Consider the following 19,356-nt stretch of genomic DNA (forward strand, 5'->3'; position numbering starts at 1 on the left):
ATGATGTGTGTGACATTTACAAAGGCCTAAACGTCACCGCAGACACTCACACTACAAATCTCCCCTACAAAGGTGAATAAAAGAGCCCCTCATGGCCAAAGCCATCATATTAGATTTGTTATAATATATGTATGATATGTGATATAAACAATTAGCAATTAGATTGTATGTATAGTGCAATTAATCAGTGAAATCTAACATGCTTTTCAATGAGTAACCTTACTGCCAATGGGTTGCAGCCAGCAACTAAAAAACTGTGGTTGGAAGTAGGAGAAATGCTTTACCTCTGCAATGGCTGTTTTTTAAATCAGGTGTGGTTAAGAAATAACCCTTTCACCTCAAAAAGCCCTTTCACAGCCAACCAACAGAACATTGGCTGGAGAACTGGAATTAAAAGGGCAAACAAACAGAAATAAATAAATCAATGGTGTTGTTCAGCAGTGCAGTCTGAGGTGCTCAGGGCAGAGCTCGTTAGGTGAAAAGGGCAACCCCAGCACAAATAGCTCTGTTTCCCATTTCAAACAACAGTGGAGCAGCTCAGCTCTGTAATGGAAACAGCTAGCCTGTTGGCCAGGTTTGTTTCTCATGTTGAGCTGGGATATGATGAGATACTGAAGCATTGGAGCTACCCCTGCCATGTTTGTCCCAGCAAACCCATCTTATAGGAGAGAGAGCTCATTTAAATAGACAGAGAGGAGTGGCTAAGACTGTCTTAATTAGCAGGCAGCAAACAGAGCACAGAGCACGGCCATAACCCCCCAGCCTCCCCCAGTCCCCCTCAGCCATCCACCCAGAACCACAGGGTCAGCCCTCTGGGCCAACCATGACAGGACCAATACACACTGCCTCTCTGCCGTACTCACCCACATCCACACACTCAGGCACACTCTCACTTAATATACACCCACAAACACCCAGACACCAATGGTTTCTTAAGGAGAAGATGATTCTACAGTTCAGCGTTCAACACCATAGGGCCCTCAAAGCTCATCACTAAACTAAGGACCCTGGGACTAAACACCTCCCTCTGCAACTGGATCCTGGACTTCCTGACGGGCCACCCCCAGGTGGTAAGGGTAGGTAACAACACATCTGCCACGCTAATCCTCAACACGGGGGCCCCTCAGGGGTGCGTGCTCAGTCCCCTCCTGTACTCCCTGTTCACCCATGACTGCATGGCCAGGCACGACTCCAACACCATCATTACGTTTGCCGACGACACAACAGTGGTAGGCCTGATCACACCGACAATGATGAGACAGCCTATAGGGAGGAGGTCCGAGACCTGGCCATCCGAGACCTGGCCATGAGGTCCGAGACCTGGCCACCTGGCCAAAAATAGGAATGAGCACGCCCCCATTCTCATCGACGGGGCTGTATTGGAACAGGTTGAGAGCTTCAAGTTCCTTGGTGTCCACATCACCAACAAACTATCATGGTCCAAACACACCAAGACAGTCGTGAAGAGTTATACAGCTGTAAAATCGAGAGCATCCTGACTGGTTGCATCACCGCCTGGTATGGCAACTGCTCGGCCTCCGACCGCAAGGCACTACAGAGGGTAGTGTGTACGGCCCAGTACATCACTGGGGCCAAGCTTCCTGCCATCCAGGACCTCCATACCAGGCGGTGTCAGAGGTTACGCTGCTGCTACTCTGTTTATTATTTATGCATAGTCACTTTAACTCTACCCACATGTACATATTACCTCATTTACCTCGACTAACCGGTGCCCCCGCACATTGACTCTGTACCGGTACCCCCTGTATATAACCTCCCTACTGTTATTCTATTTTACTGCTGCTCTTTAATTATTTGCTATTTTTATTTTTTTCTTAAACTGCATTGTTGGTTATGGGCTTGTAAGTAAGCATTTCACTGTAAGGTCTACACATGTTGTATTCGGCGCATGTGATTTGATTTGATTTGATTCTAGGGGAGGAAATGCGAAGTGGGAAATCTACAATATAGAGCACAACTCAAGAGCTTATAACCAAACCCAAATGAAATCCAACTACTCTCTGAGGCAGGACAGTGTAACCTAGCAGAAATCTTAGATGATACTTGCAGGGTTGTCTATTACAATGCTCCTGCAAGCACCAATCAATAATTTTCTATAATCTATGACCGTGTGAGAGAGTGTCTTTGCATAGGCAAGCTCCCTCACGACGCCAGGACAGCGGAGTCACTCACCACCTTCCGGAGACATTTGAAACCCCACCTCTTTAAGGAATACCTGGGATAGGATAAAGTAATCCTTCTACCCCCCCAAAAAAACAACAACAAAAAAACAATTGTAAAGTGGTTATCCCACTGGCTATAGGGTGAATGCACCAATTTGTAAGTCGCTCTGGATAAGAGCGTCTGCTAAATGACGTAAATGTAAATGTAATAGGCAGACATGCACACTCATCTCAGACATTAGTTGTTATTCCATTCACAATGCCAATGTCTGGAGTTCCACATTGTGTAATAATACTGTCCATTTTGCAAACGGGAAAGAGAAAAATGTACTGTTTCCTTTCAAAATGTTGATGTTCTGATTAAAGCTGTTGTGGAGGCTGCCCTATGGGAAACTCATTATAAAGTTCTGCCTCCTGCACACAGCCAGACAGACACACAGAATTGTGGAAACTTTTTTTTCTTTTGCATTTCAGTTCTAACCAAAGAATTGTGAGACGAGTCCTCAGAACTCATCAAGATTGCAATTCAACAACTTGTGCATTTTGCTGCAGTAGTGCAATACAGAATACTGCAGTTATAGCAAGTTGTACTCATATACATACTGTAGACTGTGATATAGGATATGATTCTGGTGAAAAAAGAGTGACATTTGACATAGTATAATCCCTATTTACCACAGACACAAATAAATAACCATGGCCAACTATTGAATCACCCAACACTCTATTGACAGACAGGGTACTCACCAGGGAGCTAGTATAGGTGGGGTCTGATGTGTCATCCTGTAGGTAACGGGACAGGCCGAAGTCGGACACCTTGCAGACCAGGTTGCTGTTGACCAGGATGTTGCGGGCGGCCAGGTCTCTGTGGACGTAGTTCATCTCTGCCAGGTACTTCATGCCCGCGGCATTGCCACGCATCATCCCCACTAGCTGGATCACTGTGAACTGTCCGTCATTTTGCTGCAGGGCAGGGACCAGGGGGCAAAGAGGAAATTATGTCACTTTAGAGGTAATGACATAATAAAGAATGTCCTTGTGTTGGAGATACAAAGGTAAAGTTAAACAAATTGGTGGAGCAGTTTCTTTATGCTAATAAAGCTTATTAGGTACACCACCCCATTGACGAAAATGTTTCGCTCCTACAGACAGTGAGTCACGTAGCCGTGGCTTGCTATTTAAAGCAGGCATCGAGGCATTCAGTTACTGTTCGATTTAACGTTAGAATGGGCAAATAGAGTGACCTAAGCGACTTTGAGCGCGGTATGATCGTCGGTGCCAGGCGCACCAGTTCCAGCATCTCAGAAAAGGATGGCCTCCTGGGCTTTTCACGCACAACAGTGTCTAAAGTTTACAGAGAATGGCGCAACAAACAAAAAAAGTCCAGTCAACGGCAGTCCTGTGGGCAAAAATAGCTAGTTGATGAGAGGTCGAAGGAGAATGGCAAGAATCGTGCAAGCTAACAGACGGGCCACAAACAGGCAAATAACGGCAGGGTACAACAGTAATGTGCAGAATAGCATCTCGGAACGCACAACTTGTTGGTCCTTGTCACGGATGGGCTATTGCAGCAGACAACCACACCGGGTTCCACTCCTATCAGATAAAAACAAGAAGAAGTGGCTCCAGTGGGCACGCAATCACCTACACTGGACAGTTGAGGAGTGGAAAAACATTGCCTGGTCTTGCGAATCCCGGTTCCTGTTGATTCATACTGAAGGCAGAGTCAGGATTTGGAGTAAGCAGCATGAGTCCACGGCACGATCCTGCCTGGTGTTAATAGTACAGGCTGCTGACGGTGGAGTAATGCGGTGGGGGATGTTTTCCTTGAACACGTTAGGTCCCTTGATACCAATTGAGCAACGTTTCCATGCCCCAAAGAATTCAGGCTGTTCTGGTGGCAAAGGGGGGTCCTAATAAATGGGTGTACCTAATAAACTGGCCACTAAGTGTATCTACACACACATATATACAGTGCCTTGCAAAAGTATTCATCCCCCTTGGTGTTTTTCCTATTTTGTTGCATTACAACCTGTATTTATTTGGATTTCATGTAATGGACATACACAAAATATCCAAATTGGTGAAGTGAAATGAAAAAAATAACTTGTTTCAAAAAATTCTAAAAGATAAATAACGGAAAAGTGGTGCGTGCATATGTATTCATATGCTATGAAGCCCCTAAATAAGATCTGGTGCAACAATTACCTTCAGAAGTCACATAATTAGTTAAATGAAGTCCACCTTTGTGCAATCGAAGTGTCACATGATCTGTCACGAGATCTCAGTATATACACCTGTTCTGAAAGGCCCCAGAGTCTGCAACACCACTAAGCAAGGGGCAACACCAAGCAACATACCCCGAGAGACTTGCAGCTGTAATTGCTGCAAAAGGTGGCTCTACAAAGTATTGACTTTGGGGGGGGTGAATAGTTACGCACGCTCAAGTGTTCAGTTTTTTTGTCTTATTTCTTGTTTGTTTGACAAAAAAAAATATTTTGCATCTTCAAAGTGGTAGGAATGTTGTATGAATCAAATGATACAAACCCCCCAAAAATCCATTTTAATTCCAGGTTGTAAGGCAACAAAATGGAAAAATGCCAAGGGGGTGAATACTTTCACAAGCCACTGTATATATACAGTACCAGTCAAAAGTTTGGCCACACCTACTCATTTCAGGGTTTTTCTTTATTTTTATTATTTTCTACATTGTAGAATAATAGTGAAGACATCAAAACTATGAAATAACATATGGAATCATGTAGTAACCAAAAAAGTGTTAAACAAATCAAAATATATTTTATATTTTATATTCTTCAAATTGCCACCCTTTGCCTTGATGATAGCTTTGCACACTCTTGACATTCTCTCAACCAGCTTCACCTGGAATGCTTTTCCAACAGTCTTGAAGGAGTTCCCACATATGGTGCTTTTCCTTCACTCTGCGGTCCGACTCATCCCAAACCATCTCAATTGGGTTGAGGTCGGGGGATTGTGGAGGCCAGGTCATCTGATGCAGCACTCCATCACTCTCCTTCTTGGTAAAATAGCCCTTACACAGCCTGGAGATGTGTTGGGTCATTGTCCTGTTGAAAAACAAATGATAGTCCCTCTAAGCCCAAACCAGATGGGATGGCGTATCACTGCAGAATGCTATGGTAGCCATGCTGGTTAAGTGTGCCTTGAATTATAAATAGATCATAGACAGTGTCACCAGCAAAGCACCCCCACACCATAACACCTCGTCCGCCATGATTTATGGTGGGAACTACACATGCGGAGATAATCCGTTCACCCACACCGCATCTCACAAAGCCACGGCGGTTGGAAACAAAAATCTCAAATTTGGACTCCAGACCAAAGGACACATTTCCACCGGTCTAATGTCCATTGCTCGTGTTTCTTGGCCCAAGCAGGTCTCTTCTTCTTATTGGTGTCGTTTAGTAGTGGTTTCTTTGCAGCAATTCGACCATGAAGGCCTGATTCACACAGTCCCCTCTGAACAGTTGATGTTGAGATATGTCTGTGACTTGAACTCTGTGAAGCATTGATTTGGGCTGCAATTCTTAAGGCCGGTAACTCTAATGGACTTTTCCTCTGCAGCAGAGGTAACTCTGGGTCTTCCATTCCTGTGGCGGTCCTCATGAGAGCCAGTTTCATCATAGCGCTTGATGGTTTTTGCGACTGCACTTGAAGAAACGTTCAAAGTCCTTGAAATGTTCTGTATTGACTGATCTTCATGTCTTCAAGTAATGATGGACTGTCGTTTCCCTTTGCTTATTTGAGCTGTTCTTGCCATAATCTTCTGTATACCCTCCAACCTTCTCACAACACAACTGATTGGCTCAAACGCATTAAGAAGGAAAGAAATTCCACAAATTCACTTTTAAGAAGGCACTCCTGTTAATTTTAATTTGTATTTATTTCAACTTTATTTAACCAGGTAAGCCAGTTGAGAACAAGTTCTCATTTACAACTGCGACCTGGCCAAGATAAAGCAAAGCAGTGCGATAAAAACAACAACAGCACAGAGATACATATGGGATAAACAAAACGTACAGTCAATAACACAATAGAAAATCTATATACAGTGTGTGCAAATGTAGTAAGTTATGGAGGTAAGGCAATAAATAGGCCATAGTGCAAAATAATTACAATTTAGTATTAACACTGGAGTGATAGATGTGCAGAAGATGGTGTGCAAATAGAGATACTGGGGTGCAAATGAGCAAAATAAATAACAATATGGGGATGAGGTAGTTGGGTGGGCTAATTACAGATGGGCTGTGTACAGGTGCAGTGATCGGTAAGCTGCTCTGACAACTGATGCTTAAAGTTAGTGAGGGAGATAAGAGTCTCTAGCTTCAATTGAAATGCATTCCAGGTGACTACCTCATGAAGCCAGTTGAGAGAATGCCAAGAGTGTGCAAAGCTGTTATATAGGCAAAGGGTATATTTGCAACTCTGCCTAGAAGGTCAGCATCCCAGAGTCGCCTCTTCACTGTTGACGTTGAGACTGGTGTTTTGTGGGTACTATTTAATGAAGCTGCCAGTTGAGGACCTGTGAGGCGCCTGTTTCTCAAACTAGACACTCTAATGTATTTGTCCTCTTGCTCAGTTGTGCACCAGGGCCTTCCACTCCTCTTTCTATTCTGGTTAGAGCCAGTTTGCGCTGTTCTGTGAAGAGAGTAGTACACAGCGTTGTACGAGATCTTCAGTTTCTTGGGAATTTCTCGCATGGAATAGCCTTAATTTCTCAGAACAAGAATAGACTGACGAGTTTCAGAAGAAAGTGGCCATTTTGAGCCTGTAATCGAACCCACAATTGCTGATGCTCCAGATACTCAACTAGTCTCAAGAAGGCCAGTTGTATTGCTTCTTTAATCAGCACAACAGTTTTCAGCTGTGCTAACATAATTGCAAAAGGGTTTTCTAATGATCAATTAGCCTTTTAAAATGATAAACTTGGATTAGCAAACACAATGTTCCATTGGAACACAGGACTGATGGTTGCTGATAATGGGCCTCTGTACGCCTATGTAGATATTCCATTTAAAAAATCAGCCGTTTCCAGCTAAAATAGCCATTTCAAACATTAACAATCTCTACACTGTATTTCTGATCAATTATTTTAATGGACCAAAAAATAGCTTTTCTACCGAAAACAAGGACATTTCTAAGTGACCCCAAACTTTTGAACGGTAGTGTATATATATATATATATATATATATATATATATATATATAATTATTTAACAGTTGTTGAGTATTGAGGAATAGCACCATATAGGCTATGCACTTTTCCAAATGTTACCAAATTGTCCTTCATTGACGTAATACGTGTTCCACTTGACTTGGGCCCTGTGTAAGGAACAGAGTGTGTGTTTGTTTGTTTGTTTGTTTGTAGGGTGGCAGGTAGCCTAGTGGTTAGAGCGTTGGGCCAATAATTTGAGCCGACAAGGTTAAAAATCTGTCGATGTGCCCTTGAGCAAGGCACTTAACCCTAATTTGCTCCAGGGGAGACGTACTGCTAGGGACGGCGCCAGAACGAATCAGTTGGCTGGGAATTTGATTTCCATAGAGGGGCAAATATTTTCACGGGATGTCCTATGTGTGCCTTTCGCAAGCACAACTTTTTTCACAACTTTTTTTAATGAGTTTCATAGTAAAGACATGTAATTTAACTGTAAAAATGTATTACCTTTTAATAAAACCGCTGGGCCTCAAGGGACTAGGGACATTCTGACTTCAACATTCTAACAGTGTAATTACCAGTAATACATTTCATATAGCCTATGTTATTGAAAAAATAATTATTTGGTTGTGTTTATGAAGGTCTTAGGTAACATTAGAATACGAAAAAATATACATTTCAAATAACACAATAGCATTTGTATTAGATTATGATACTGTAGGCTATATGTACAAAAATATATAAAAATAATATTCAGGTGTTCAATCAATTTTATTTGTGGAATGCCTTTGTTACAACTATGCAACAGAAAACATATGTTTTGGAATGCGGTAACAGTTTATTTATGGCCCGTAGCATTGTAACCAGTATGGTCTATCCAAACGGTGCCGTCCCTTCCTCTCTTCTGTCTCACTGTTTCATTTGGTGGTGGCGTGGGCACTTGCTCAGTGCGCACCGTTCTGGCTTTTTTTGCTCTTAGCCCTTGGAGGTGTAGGTTCAGGCTGAAGCTAAGAATCAGAAGAATAACCATCAGAGATGTCATGATTAATTTCTTCCCCACTATCTGAGACATTTTCATTCAGATTTTGTAGCAACGCTAACGCAGCATGTGCATCCATTCGTCTTGGTCTTTTTGCCATTGTAAATTACGCACAGTTTCACTGTGTAGGCCAGAGTAGACTGATAAAACTGCTTGGATTCATTGGACTGATATAGGGTACATACCATTTTGAGATTATAATTAGAATAGATCCATACAATAGAATGGCCAGCCTTGTTCTTTATTCACAATTGGTGATTACATAATAATGTTTTTCACCTGTTGTTAGATATGTGAGATTAGTTTCAATATAGTTTAGGTTCAGTTTCGAGGCAATTATCAGAGTGATTATCAATTGGGCACAGCACCTTAGGGGTGATTATCAACCGGGCACGGTACCGGTAGAAGCAGGGGATCAGGCCCTACTGTCGGGAGAAGGAGGGGCAACCAGGGAAAACCATTTAAAAATGGCATTATAACTCTAACAGTTCTGTTTGTGATATTACGATTCTAACAACGACAGTGTGTTATATATGCTTATGACTATAAACATGCAGAGTAATAAAATGTAATTCATGAGCAGTCCAAATGATTGCTTTAGCAGTTCTAGTGTTACTGTGGCATGAACACAACCAGTCATGATGTTTTCATCTGATTGACAAACAAATCACTTCAAAAAGTAGGTTACCTTCGCACGTTCATCCAAAATAATTCCAGCATCCGAACGGTGGCTGAAACTTTCTCACCGGAGAAAGCATCCGCGCAAGCGAAACAGCACCCGTCTTACTATATGTAGCCCATGTATCTGATGCGGTCTGGCCAAAAAGAGTATGACATAGCATTCTATTTTTGGCCAGACAGCATCAGATACATGGGCTATACATACTGAGACAGAGGGGCGCTGTTTCACTCTCGCAAATGCTTTATCTGAGATTGATGCATCTTTCTGTCGGCGCGTGTCTCGGCCAAATAAATTATCAATATTTTAATATTTTATTTGGACGGGCAAGGAGGTACGGTAGGGCGGGTCAGGCCCCCTAAGGCCCGCCCATAACACCGGCCAGGCATAATACTATTGCTGTCCCTGTAAAACAACACATTCCACCACTGCACCTATCCGGTGTATGTGACAATAAATAAAACATATATGTTAAGCCCCACAGTGGATCCATGTCTTTAATCTCTCTCACTCTGCCTCCTTATCCCCAGCTTGGATGTTTGTTAGTGGCCCCTACCAAGGTGGATAACCCCCTCCCATGAGTTACGGCAGGTCTGACCCTCCGCTGTGGCCTCAGTGGGCACCTCCAACATTCAGAGCGGGGTGCTCATTCAACTCTGGCTCCCTGCGCCACCAACATGGGCATGCCAGGAGAAAAACAACCCAGAAATCGATGGCTGCAGGAGTCAAGTGCGGTGGCTCAGAAGAGGGGCCTGGTGAGGGAGCAGACATCAAAGGGGTGTTCAAAGCCTCGCTTCAAACGAGCCAAGGATCAAACGGTAGGAGGAAACAGGTTGGGGGGATTAGAAAACTAGGCCACGTATTGATTGGGTTCCATGTTCTCTGTTTCCAAGGAGGAAGAAGAAGCACTAAACTGTGCCAGGCTGGCACTTTGAATCAGGGCACTGTGAATATATTAGCTACATATATTGGCTCTGGGTGGAACAATTGCATTTACGTTAATCTCATGAATTACATTAGGAGAAATCAAAGATTATTGATAAATATAAATCGTGCTTACACACACAAGCTTTAGACATTTTTTCCAATTCATGCCAAGGTTGTTTATCAGATCTCAATTCCCTGCTATATCGAAAAACCTTAATCCTCCAGGTAGCTTGAAATCTCCATTGTCATAATCCTTGTGCCAACTAATCTCAATAATCATACTTCACTGTTTGTGTGAGACTGTTAAATTAACTATAAAAGCTTCAGCTGATCGATCAATATGATTGATATAAAGTGCCTTCAGAACGTATTCACACCCCTTGACTTTTTCCAAATTTTGTTGTGTTACAGCCTGAATTTAAAATGGATTCAATTGACATTTTGTGTCACTGTTCTACATACAATACCCCATAATGTCAAAGTGGAATTATGTTTGTAGAAATGTTAGCAAATATATTGAAAATGAAATACAGAAATATTTACATATTAATTAAAAATTTAAAGCTGAAATGTCTTGTGTCAACAAGTATTCAAAATGTGCTTAACAAGTCACATAATAAGTTGCATGGACTCAACTTGTGTGCAATAATAGTGTTTTACATAATTTTTAAATGACTATACCATCTCTGTACCCCACATACAGTGCCTTCAGAAAGTATTCATACTACATGACTTCAAAATTGATTCAATAGATTTTTTCTCTCCCATTTACACACAATACACCATAATGACAAAGCGAAAAGATGTTTGTAGAAAAATTAGCACATTTATTGAAAATGAAATACAGAAATATCTCATTTAAATAAGTATTCACACCCCTGAGTCAATACATGTTAGAATCACCTTTGGCAGTGATAAGAGCAGTGAGTCTTTTTTTATTCTTCCAGCTCTGTCAAGTTGGTTGTTGATCATTGCTATACAGCCATTTCAAGTCTTGTAACTAGTCCCTAAGTCGAGCAGTGAAGTCGAGCAGTGAATTTCCAGCACCGATTAAATCACAAAGACCAGGGAGATTTTCCTATGGTTTTTAAAGAAGGTCACCTATTGGTAGATGAAAAAATAAATACAAATGCAGACATTGAATATCCCTTTGAGCATGGTGCAGTTATTAATTGTACACTTTGGATGGTGTTTTAATACACCCTGTCACTACAAAGATACAGGCGCCATTCCTAAATCAGTTGCCGGAGAGGAAGGAAACCGCTCAGGGATTTCACCATGGCCAATGGTGATTTTAAAACAGTTACAGAGTTTAATGGCTGTGATAGGAGATAACTGCGGATGGATCAACAACACAATACTAACATACAGCAAATTACCAACAACAAAAAAAGGAAGCCTGTACAGAATAAAAATATTCCAAAACATACATCCTGTTTGCAAGGCACTGAAGTAATACTGCAAAAGATGTCTCAAAGAAATGAACTTTTTGTCCTGAATACAAAGCGTTATGTTTGGGGCAAATCCAACACATCACTGAGTACCATTCTTCATACTTTCAAGAATGGTGGTAGCTGCATGTTATAGGTATGCTTGTCTTCGGCAAGATCTAGGGAGTTTTTAGGATCTAAATAAACGGAATAGAGCTAAGCACATGCAAAATCCTAGAGGAAAACCTGGTTTAGTCTGCTTTCCCGACAGACACTCGGAGACAAATTCACCTTTCAGCAGGACAATAACCTAAAACACAAGACCAAATATACACTGGAGTTGTTTACCAAGAAGAAATGTAATGTTCTTGAGTGGATTAGTTACAGTTTTGACTTAAATCGGCTTGAAAATCTAGGCAAGACTTGAAAATGGCTGTCTAGCAATGATCAACAACCAACTTGACAGAGCTTGACACATTTTTTTAAGAATAATGGGCAAATATTGTACAATTCAGGTGTGCAAAGCTCTTAGAGATTTACCCAGAAAGACTCACAGCTGTAATCGCTGCCAAAGGTGATTCTAACATGTATTGACTCAGGGGGTTGAATACTTATCTAGTGAAGATATATTAGTGTTTTATTTTCCATTATCCTCTTAAGGATCGGACCCTTTTTTTCAATTTTCGGCTAAAATGACATACCCAAATCGAACTGCCTGTAGCTCAGGACCTGAAGCAGGATATGCTTTTGAAAGGAAACACTTTGAGGTTTGTGGAAATATGAAATTAATGTAGGAGAATATAACACATTAGATCTGGTAAAAGATAATACAAACAAAAAACATGCATTTTCTATTATTTTAATTTAACATTATTAAATTATTACATCATGTTTGAAATGCAAGAGAAAGGCCACAATATAATATTGCAGTTCAGGCGCAATTTAGATTTTGGCCACTAGGTGGCATCAGCGTGTTTGTTAAGTTTCAGATTGATCCAGTGAAGCATTGCAATACTGAACTATTTTGTATCAAGTCTGCCCAAATGTGATGAATTGGTCAATTTATACATTTTCAAGTACATAACTATAGAGAACATACAAAAATTATATGGTAATACAAAATGTATGTTTACACACTCCCAAGAATGTCATACATGATGGATCATTAGCTTATACACTAACTTTCACACATCTAGATGGCCGGGTGGGGTGGGTGTGGAGCCAGAGACAGCAGGGGTTCAAAATGTAGAACCCAGTTCCTACATTTGAATATAAAAATGGATTTGATCAAACATAACTATGATACATTTTATCTCTGGGACCCTTAGGATGACAAATCAGAGCAAGATTACTGAATGTAAGTACATTATTTACCTTCAGAGGTGAATGTATCAAACCAGTTGCTGTGATAAGTTTTTTGTTGTTGTGCACTCTCCTCAAACAATAGCATGGTCGTTTTTCACTGTAATAGCTGCTGTAAATTGGACAGTGCGGTTAGATTAACAATAATTTCAGCTTTCTGCCCATATAAGACATGTCTATGTCCTGGAAAGTTTGCTGTTACTTACAACAGTCATGCTAATCGCATTAGTGCACGTTAGCTCAACCGTCCCATATACGGGACACCGATCCCGTAGAGGTTAATTAAAACAATATATAATAATCTTCTTCCACTTGACATTACAGAGTATTTTGTGTATATTGTTGACAAAAAATGACAATTAAATACATTTTAATCCCACTTTGTAACAACAAAATGTGGAAAAAGTAAATGGGTATGAATACTTTCTGAAGGCACTGTATGAAACCACACAGTGGCCCTATTAAGTGAAAGCTGTGGCTGGTGTTCTGAACAGAGGAGGTTAAAACATAATAACAAAGCAGTGCTCCCTCTCTCACCCTCAGGAAGGAGTCCAGGGCCCCGTTCTCCATAAACTCTGTGATGATCATGACTGGCCGGCTCTTAGTGACCACGCCCTCCAGTCGGATGATGTTGGGGTGGTCAAACTGGCCCATGATGCTGGCCTCAGACAGGAAGTCCCGTCTCTGCTTCTCCACGTAGCCCGCCTTCAGGGTCTTAATGGCCACGTACAGCTCCCTCTTCCCAGCCGGCTTTAGACGACCCTTATACACCTCCCCAAACTCGCCTGGAGGGAAAGACATGGGATTACTGATTGATTACCTTATTACAAAGCCAGCTACCAGTATGCAAGCTGATGCCATATATTTTCACTTCCTATTCTAATACATATAGCACATGTACAATCATAAAGATAAAACACTATGTGTCACAGACACAGAGATGAAGAGAGTGTTAACCTCTGGCTCCCTCTGCTTCCCAGTATCATAGAGTCCAGTTTCAGGGTCATAAGACAAGTGCTGTGCTGACAAGTCTACAGACGTCAAACATCAGCCAGTGAGAGGATCGTTCTTTTGCTGAATGCATGAATATGTCAAGTCAAGTAAAAAATAAATGTCCCCGACAGATAAAATCAGCATGAATTAAAGATGAATGGAGGCGGTCCGGTTACTGAGATAGCAGCTAAAATTGTCCTCTGTAAAGAGAGAATCTCTGTGAAGTGGAGATGGTTCTCTATCTAAAGTGGTATAAAAAAAACAGAATAGCTGTGCTAACACCTGGATACTGTACAGGTAGAGAGAAAGAGGAGGAGAGAATGATATAGATTCATGGATGCAGCAGAGGTACTCTATTTCCACCATCTTACTGAATGTTAGGTTTCCCCTCTTCCCATATTCACCTGCACCAATGACTTCCTCGATCTTCACACAAGACACGTCGATCTCCTTGGCGAACTCTCGGACGGCCTCGTTGGGGTCCTCGTAGGTGAAGGGATCGATGTAGATCTTAATCCCTGGTGAGCCAGAGAAGTGGGTGGGGCATCCCATGGGGGAAGGGCAGTTGGACATGTCTGGTCTCAGAGAGAGCTCTGGAACGGAGACAGAGAAGGAGGAGAGGTTAGGATGAGCACGGGGAAGCTCAAACAAATATCTCATCAGTGTTTGTCCGTGTGTGACTATGTGTATGTACAGTATGTGTGTGCGTGTCATCTCCGTGTTTTTCAGCCATCTCTCTCTCTCTCTCTCTCTCTCTCTCTCTCTCTCTCTCTCTCTCTCTCTCTCACACACACACACACACACACACACACACACAGATGTAAACTATTTCCCGTAATAGCTGTGGAAGGCAATTTCCTTAGCTCCTCTCTCCCACCTTCAGGAACTGAGCATAAACTTATAAAAATGACACAATATCACATTACCCTCTACACAGATGATAAGGGTGAGTCACTGACAATAGTAGCTTGGAATCTGAGTGCTACTGTCGTCCGGAGCAATGGACAAATGAGAAATACAGAATGCAGAGACCCTCACGAAAATATATGTGTTATTTGGCAAGTGTGTATGTGTGTGAGTGGGCATAATTGTGTTGTTTAGTGTGAGAGAAGTGCTGTGTTTTTTAGACTGAAGAGTTGATCCTGACTGTTGTCCTGGAACCGATTTTATGAGGCCATAACATTCATCAAATCAAATTTTATTGGTAGGCTCTGTCAGGTTGGATGGGGAGTGTCACTTCACAGCTATTTTCAGGTCTCTCCAGAGATGTTAGATCGGGTTCAAGTCCGGGCTCTGGCTGGGCCACTCAAGGACATTCAGAGACTTGTCCCGAAGCCACTCCTGCGTTGTCTTGGCTGTGTGCTTAGGGTCGTTGTCCTGTTGGAAGGTGAACCTTCAGCCCAGTTTGAGGTCCTGAGCGCTCTGGAGCAGGTTTTCATCAAGGATCTCTCTGTACTTTGCTCCGTTCATCTTTCACTTGATCCTGACTAGTCTCCCAGTCCCTGCTGCTGAAAAACATCCCCACAGCATGATGCTGCCACCACCATGCTTCACTGTAGGGATGGTGCCAGGTTTCCTCCAGACGTGTTGTTTGGCATTCAGGACAAAGAGTTCAATCTTGGTTTCATCAGACCAGAGAATCTTGTTTCTCATGGTCTGAGAGTCCTTCATGTGCATTTTACTGAGGAGTGGCTTACGTCTGGCCACTCTACCATAAATGCCTGATTGGTGGAGTGCTGCAGAGATGGTTGTGCTTCTGGAAGGTTCTCCCATCTCCACAGAGGAACTCTGGAGCTCTGTCAGAGTGACCATCGGGTTCTTGGTCACCTCCCTGACCAAGGCCCTTCTCCTCCGATTGCTCAGTTTGGCTGGGCGTCCAGCTCTAGGAAGAGTCTTAGTGGTTCCAAACTTCTTCCATTTAAGAATGATGGAGGCCACTGTGTTCTTGGGGACCTTCAATGATGCAGACATTTTTTGGTACCCTTCCCCAGATATGAGTCTCATAGCAAAGGGTCTGAATACTGTAAATAAGGAATTTCTGTTTTTATTTTTAATAAATTAGCAAACATTTCTAAAAACCTGTTTTCGCTTTGTCATTATGGGGTACTGTGTAGATTGATAAACAAAACAAATATTTAATCAATTTTAGAATAGGGCTGTAACTTAACAAAATGTGGAAAAAGGGAAGGGGTCTGAATACTTTCCGAATGCACTGTACATATGAAATGGGTAAAACAGTATGTAAACATAATTAGTGACCTGTATTCAATGACTACGTACATAGGGCAGCAGTCTCTAAGGTGCAGGGTAGAATGCCGGACGGTAGCCGGCTAGTGACTAAGTTCAGGGCAGGCTACTGGGCGGAGGCCGGCTAGAGGTGACTATTTAACAGTCTGATGGCCTGGAGATAAAAGTTTTTTCAGTCTCTCTGTCCCAGCTTTGATGCAACTGTACTGTCTCCAGCTTCTAGATGGTAGCGGGGTGAACAGGCCGTGGCTCAGATGGCTGAGGTCCTTGATGATCTTCTTGGCCTTCCTGTGACACCGGGAGCTGTAGATGTCCTGGAGGGCAGGCAGTGTACCCCCGGTGATGCGTTGGGCTGAAACCGCTAAAACCCTCATACATGCATTCATCTCCTCCCGTCTTGACTACTGCAACTCACTTCTCTCCGGCAACAACTCAAGCTCCCTCCATAAGCTCCAAATGGTTACAATTCTGCATTCTGACTCACCCACACTAAGTCCTGGCAGCACATCACCCCTGTCCTTCGTGAACTCCACTGGCTCCCTGTCTCCCAACGCATTGATTATGAGATCCTCCTTCTGACCTACAAAGCCCTTCACCACCTTGCCCCCACTTACCTCTCAGACCTTCTTCTCCCCTACCAACCCACACGCACACTCCATTCCACCACAGCCGGCCACCTTGCTATCCCCAGGTCGAAGCTCCAGAGCTTCGGCGACAGGGCCTTCTCCAGGCTTGCTCCTAGGCTCTGGATGTCCCTCCAGCCACCCATGACTCAGAGTCCATCATTGCCTTTCAGTCCCTCCTAAAGCCCCACCTCTTTGACAAGGCCTACCCTTAAGCCGCCCCGAATAAGACATTTAATTATTACAGGTACTTCCTGTTGAAGTTTCTGGCTATAGGAGGGGAGGAGCAAAATGGAGGCGTGATCTGATTTGCGAAAGGAAAATCAAGCCTAACAGTGCATCAAAATCACAAATGGATTTGGCTTGAATGTTGGTGCTTACACACTGGTGCCTCCATTTGAACTGTGATGATATATTTTTCTGTAATCAAAACTGTCCTCAGACATCCCCTTGCTATTTTGCCAAGCTGACCAAATGATTAGATTGGTTTATTTTTCCTCCAAGCAAGATGGAAAAAGTCCCTGGAAATCAAGCAGAAGACTAGCAGACCAAACTATGTTTTTGATCCCAGGGACATATAAGATGATCAGAGTGACTCACAGAGTCCTAGCAAACATTGCCACGTAAGAGAGGGAAACGCGTCATAACACACACTAAGATGAAAAATTCCAGGAAATATCACCTCCTGCAGTAGACATCCAATTTTAACATTCAGAGAAAAATGAGATCCCACACAATGCACTTGCACAGTATCACTTTTTTATTTACATTTCCTAGGCACCTGCAAAGCAATCCCTAAATGTGTGTGTGCATTTCACTTTTATGATAGAGAAAAAACTAAGTAAACTTAAACTGGACACTTTAGCTGGATTTGCATAATTAAGGTCAAGGTAAACTATAGATTTTTCAGATATCTGCATATTTCTACATGTATTCTACAGTACAAAAATGGAAGAATAATAGAACTATTGAAGGTAAAGGACAATCAGAAGGGTTGACTTGAGACCATCTATTCTGTGGCCCTTGTGGGAGATCAAGGCTTGGTTCTCAATGGAACAGGATTGGCTCATTCTGACATTGTCCTAATTGCTTTGAACCAATAGGATACTCAGATTTAATAGACAATTAAATGAATCCAAACACACTCAAATGAGAGGATTTACTCAGGCGCTGGGGGAAGAGAAACAGCTCACCATCCCATAATGGGTTTCTTGGCAACCAGCACTGACTGTACTATTATAAGAGTCTATCTGCACACCGTCCAAATCTTTTCACACCACATGTGCAGAATCTATTCAATTTATGATCAGCAACATATAATTTTATGTCTTGTTTAAATGGCAGTTTTCTTTTATCTTCACCTGTGCTGTGGCACCATCTTTCATGGATGGCTGAGAGAATTAATAGATTTAAATGTAAACATTCTCTGCCTCTCTGATCTGAGTGCTTAGAATGTCCATCAAACAGAATGACAGTTTAATGCTGTTAATCCTGAGAGAGGGAGAGGGAGAGGGAGAGGGAGAGGGAGAGGGAGAGGGAGAGAGGGAGAGAGGGAAGAGAGGGAAGAGAGAGAAGAGAGAGAAGAGAGAGAGGAGAGAGAAGAAGTAACTGAACAGGGCAATAAGACTCTGGGGAAATTCACCCTTAATTAGGCCGGATTCAGAATCCATGGTAACAGATTGAGCTGTGAAAGGTCAGGGCCCTGTAGGCACTCGATTGGCAGCATGTTATCCAATATCAATAATTTTAGCTGTAAAACGGTGAAACTTGTACATGCTTTAACCCCTATTCCCCGACCACTGCCCTGGTCCAGAACCCACTGTACGTAGGAGACGTGTGTGTGTGTGTGTGTGCGAGTGCAAGTGCGAGAGAGAGAAAGAGAGAGAGAGGAAGAGAGAAAGAAGGAGAGAGAAAGCATGATAAAAATGAATAATTAGTACATTTACAAGGTGTATATCATCCTAAAGCACTGTGTTGGGATATCTCAACTCATCTGGCACCATTGTATAGCATCCACGTACTGGAGAGGAACAGGGAGGCGGGGATGGAGGAGGAGAGGTAACGAGCTGTGTCTTAAATCGATCATCTGTCAAAATAGCCAGGATGTTATATAAGGGCCAGACTGGGGTGATGGGAGTCAGATGTTGTGTGGTGCCTCTGGTGAAGTTACTGGTAGGAGAGCGTGGGAGTGGGAGGGTCAGTGGGGTGTGTGGGATGGGACGAGAGCTGTATGCTTACCTCTGCCTGTACTGTAGTGCTGCAGTTTGTCACTGTATATAGTCTCCTTCATGTACGATCTCTTCCTGCAGCAAAGAATCAGCGAAAGACGGTTATGTAACCATATTTGACAATATAACGGCACTGTATTAAACGTTTGTAATATTACCATTTCATTCCTGGGATGCATAACCCCTGAACATATTCCTGGTAACACCAAGTATGAGCAGTGACTAAGTGATTGTTACCTGCTGCAGACAATGGAGATGGCCACCAATGACACAAGGAAGACCACTCCTGCAGCCGCTGAGCCTGCAATCAAAGGCAGCTGCTCCCTCAGCTCCGACTTATACTCATCTGCAACAAAACACACACAGAGAGAGAGAGACAGAGAGAGACAGAGAGAGAGAGAGACAAAGAGAGAGAGTTGAAGGCGAGGTAAAAGAGGTCAGAGAAAAGGTG

At 42.6% G+C, this 19,356-nt stretch overlaps 1 protein-coding gene across 1 annotated transcript in view; it reads right to left on the reverse strand.

Moving 5' to 3' along the window:
• LOC121533433 (ephrin type-B receptor 1) overlaps positions 1-19,356 on the reverse strand; it is a 204,028-nt gene that overhangs the window by 11,938 nt on the left and 172,734 nt on the right. Inside the window, exons 8-12 of the mRNA XM_041839371.2 lie at positions 19,143-19,251; positions 18,916-18,980; positions 14,212-14,400; positions 13,352-13,599; positions 2,931-3,146 (exon numbers count right to left, since the gene is read on the reverse strand). Of these exons, the coding sequence (XP_041695305.1) occupies positions 2,931-3,146; positions 13,352-13,599; positions 14,212-14,400; positions 18,916-18,980; positions 19,143-19,251 (827 nt within the window). The remainder of the gene's footprint in view (positions 1-2,930; positions 3,147-13,351; positions 13,600-14,211; positions 14,401-18,915; positions 18,981-19,142; positions 19,252-19,356) is intronic.

Source organism: Coregonus clupeaformis, chromosome 20, assembly GCF_020615455.1.
Source record: "Coregonus clupeaformis isolate EN_2021a chromosome 20, ASM2061545v1, whole genome shotgun sequence".
Classification (NCBI taxonomy): domain Eukaryota; kingdom Metazoa; phylum Chordata; class Actinopteri; order Salmoniformes; family Salmonidae; genus Coregonus; species Coregonus clupeaformis.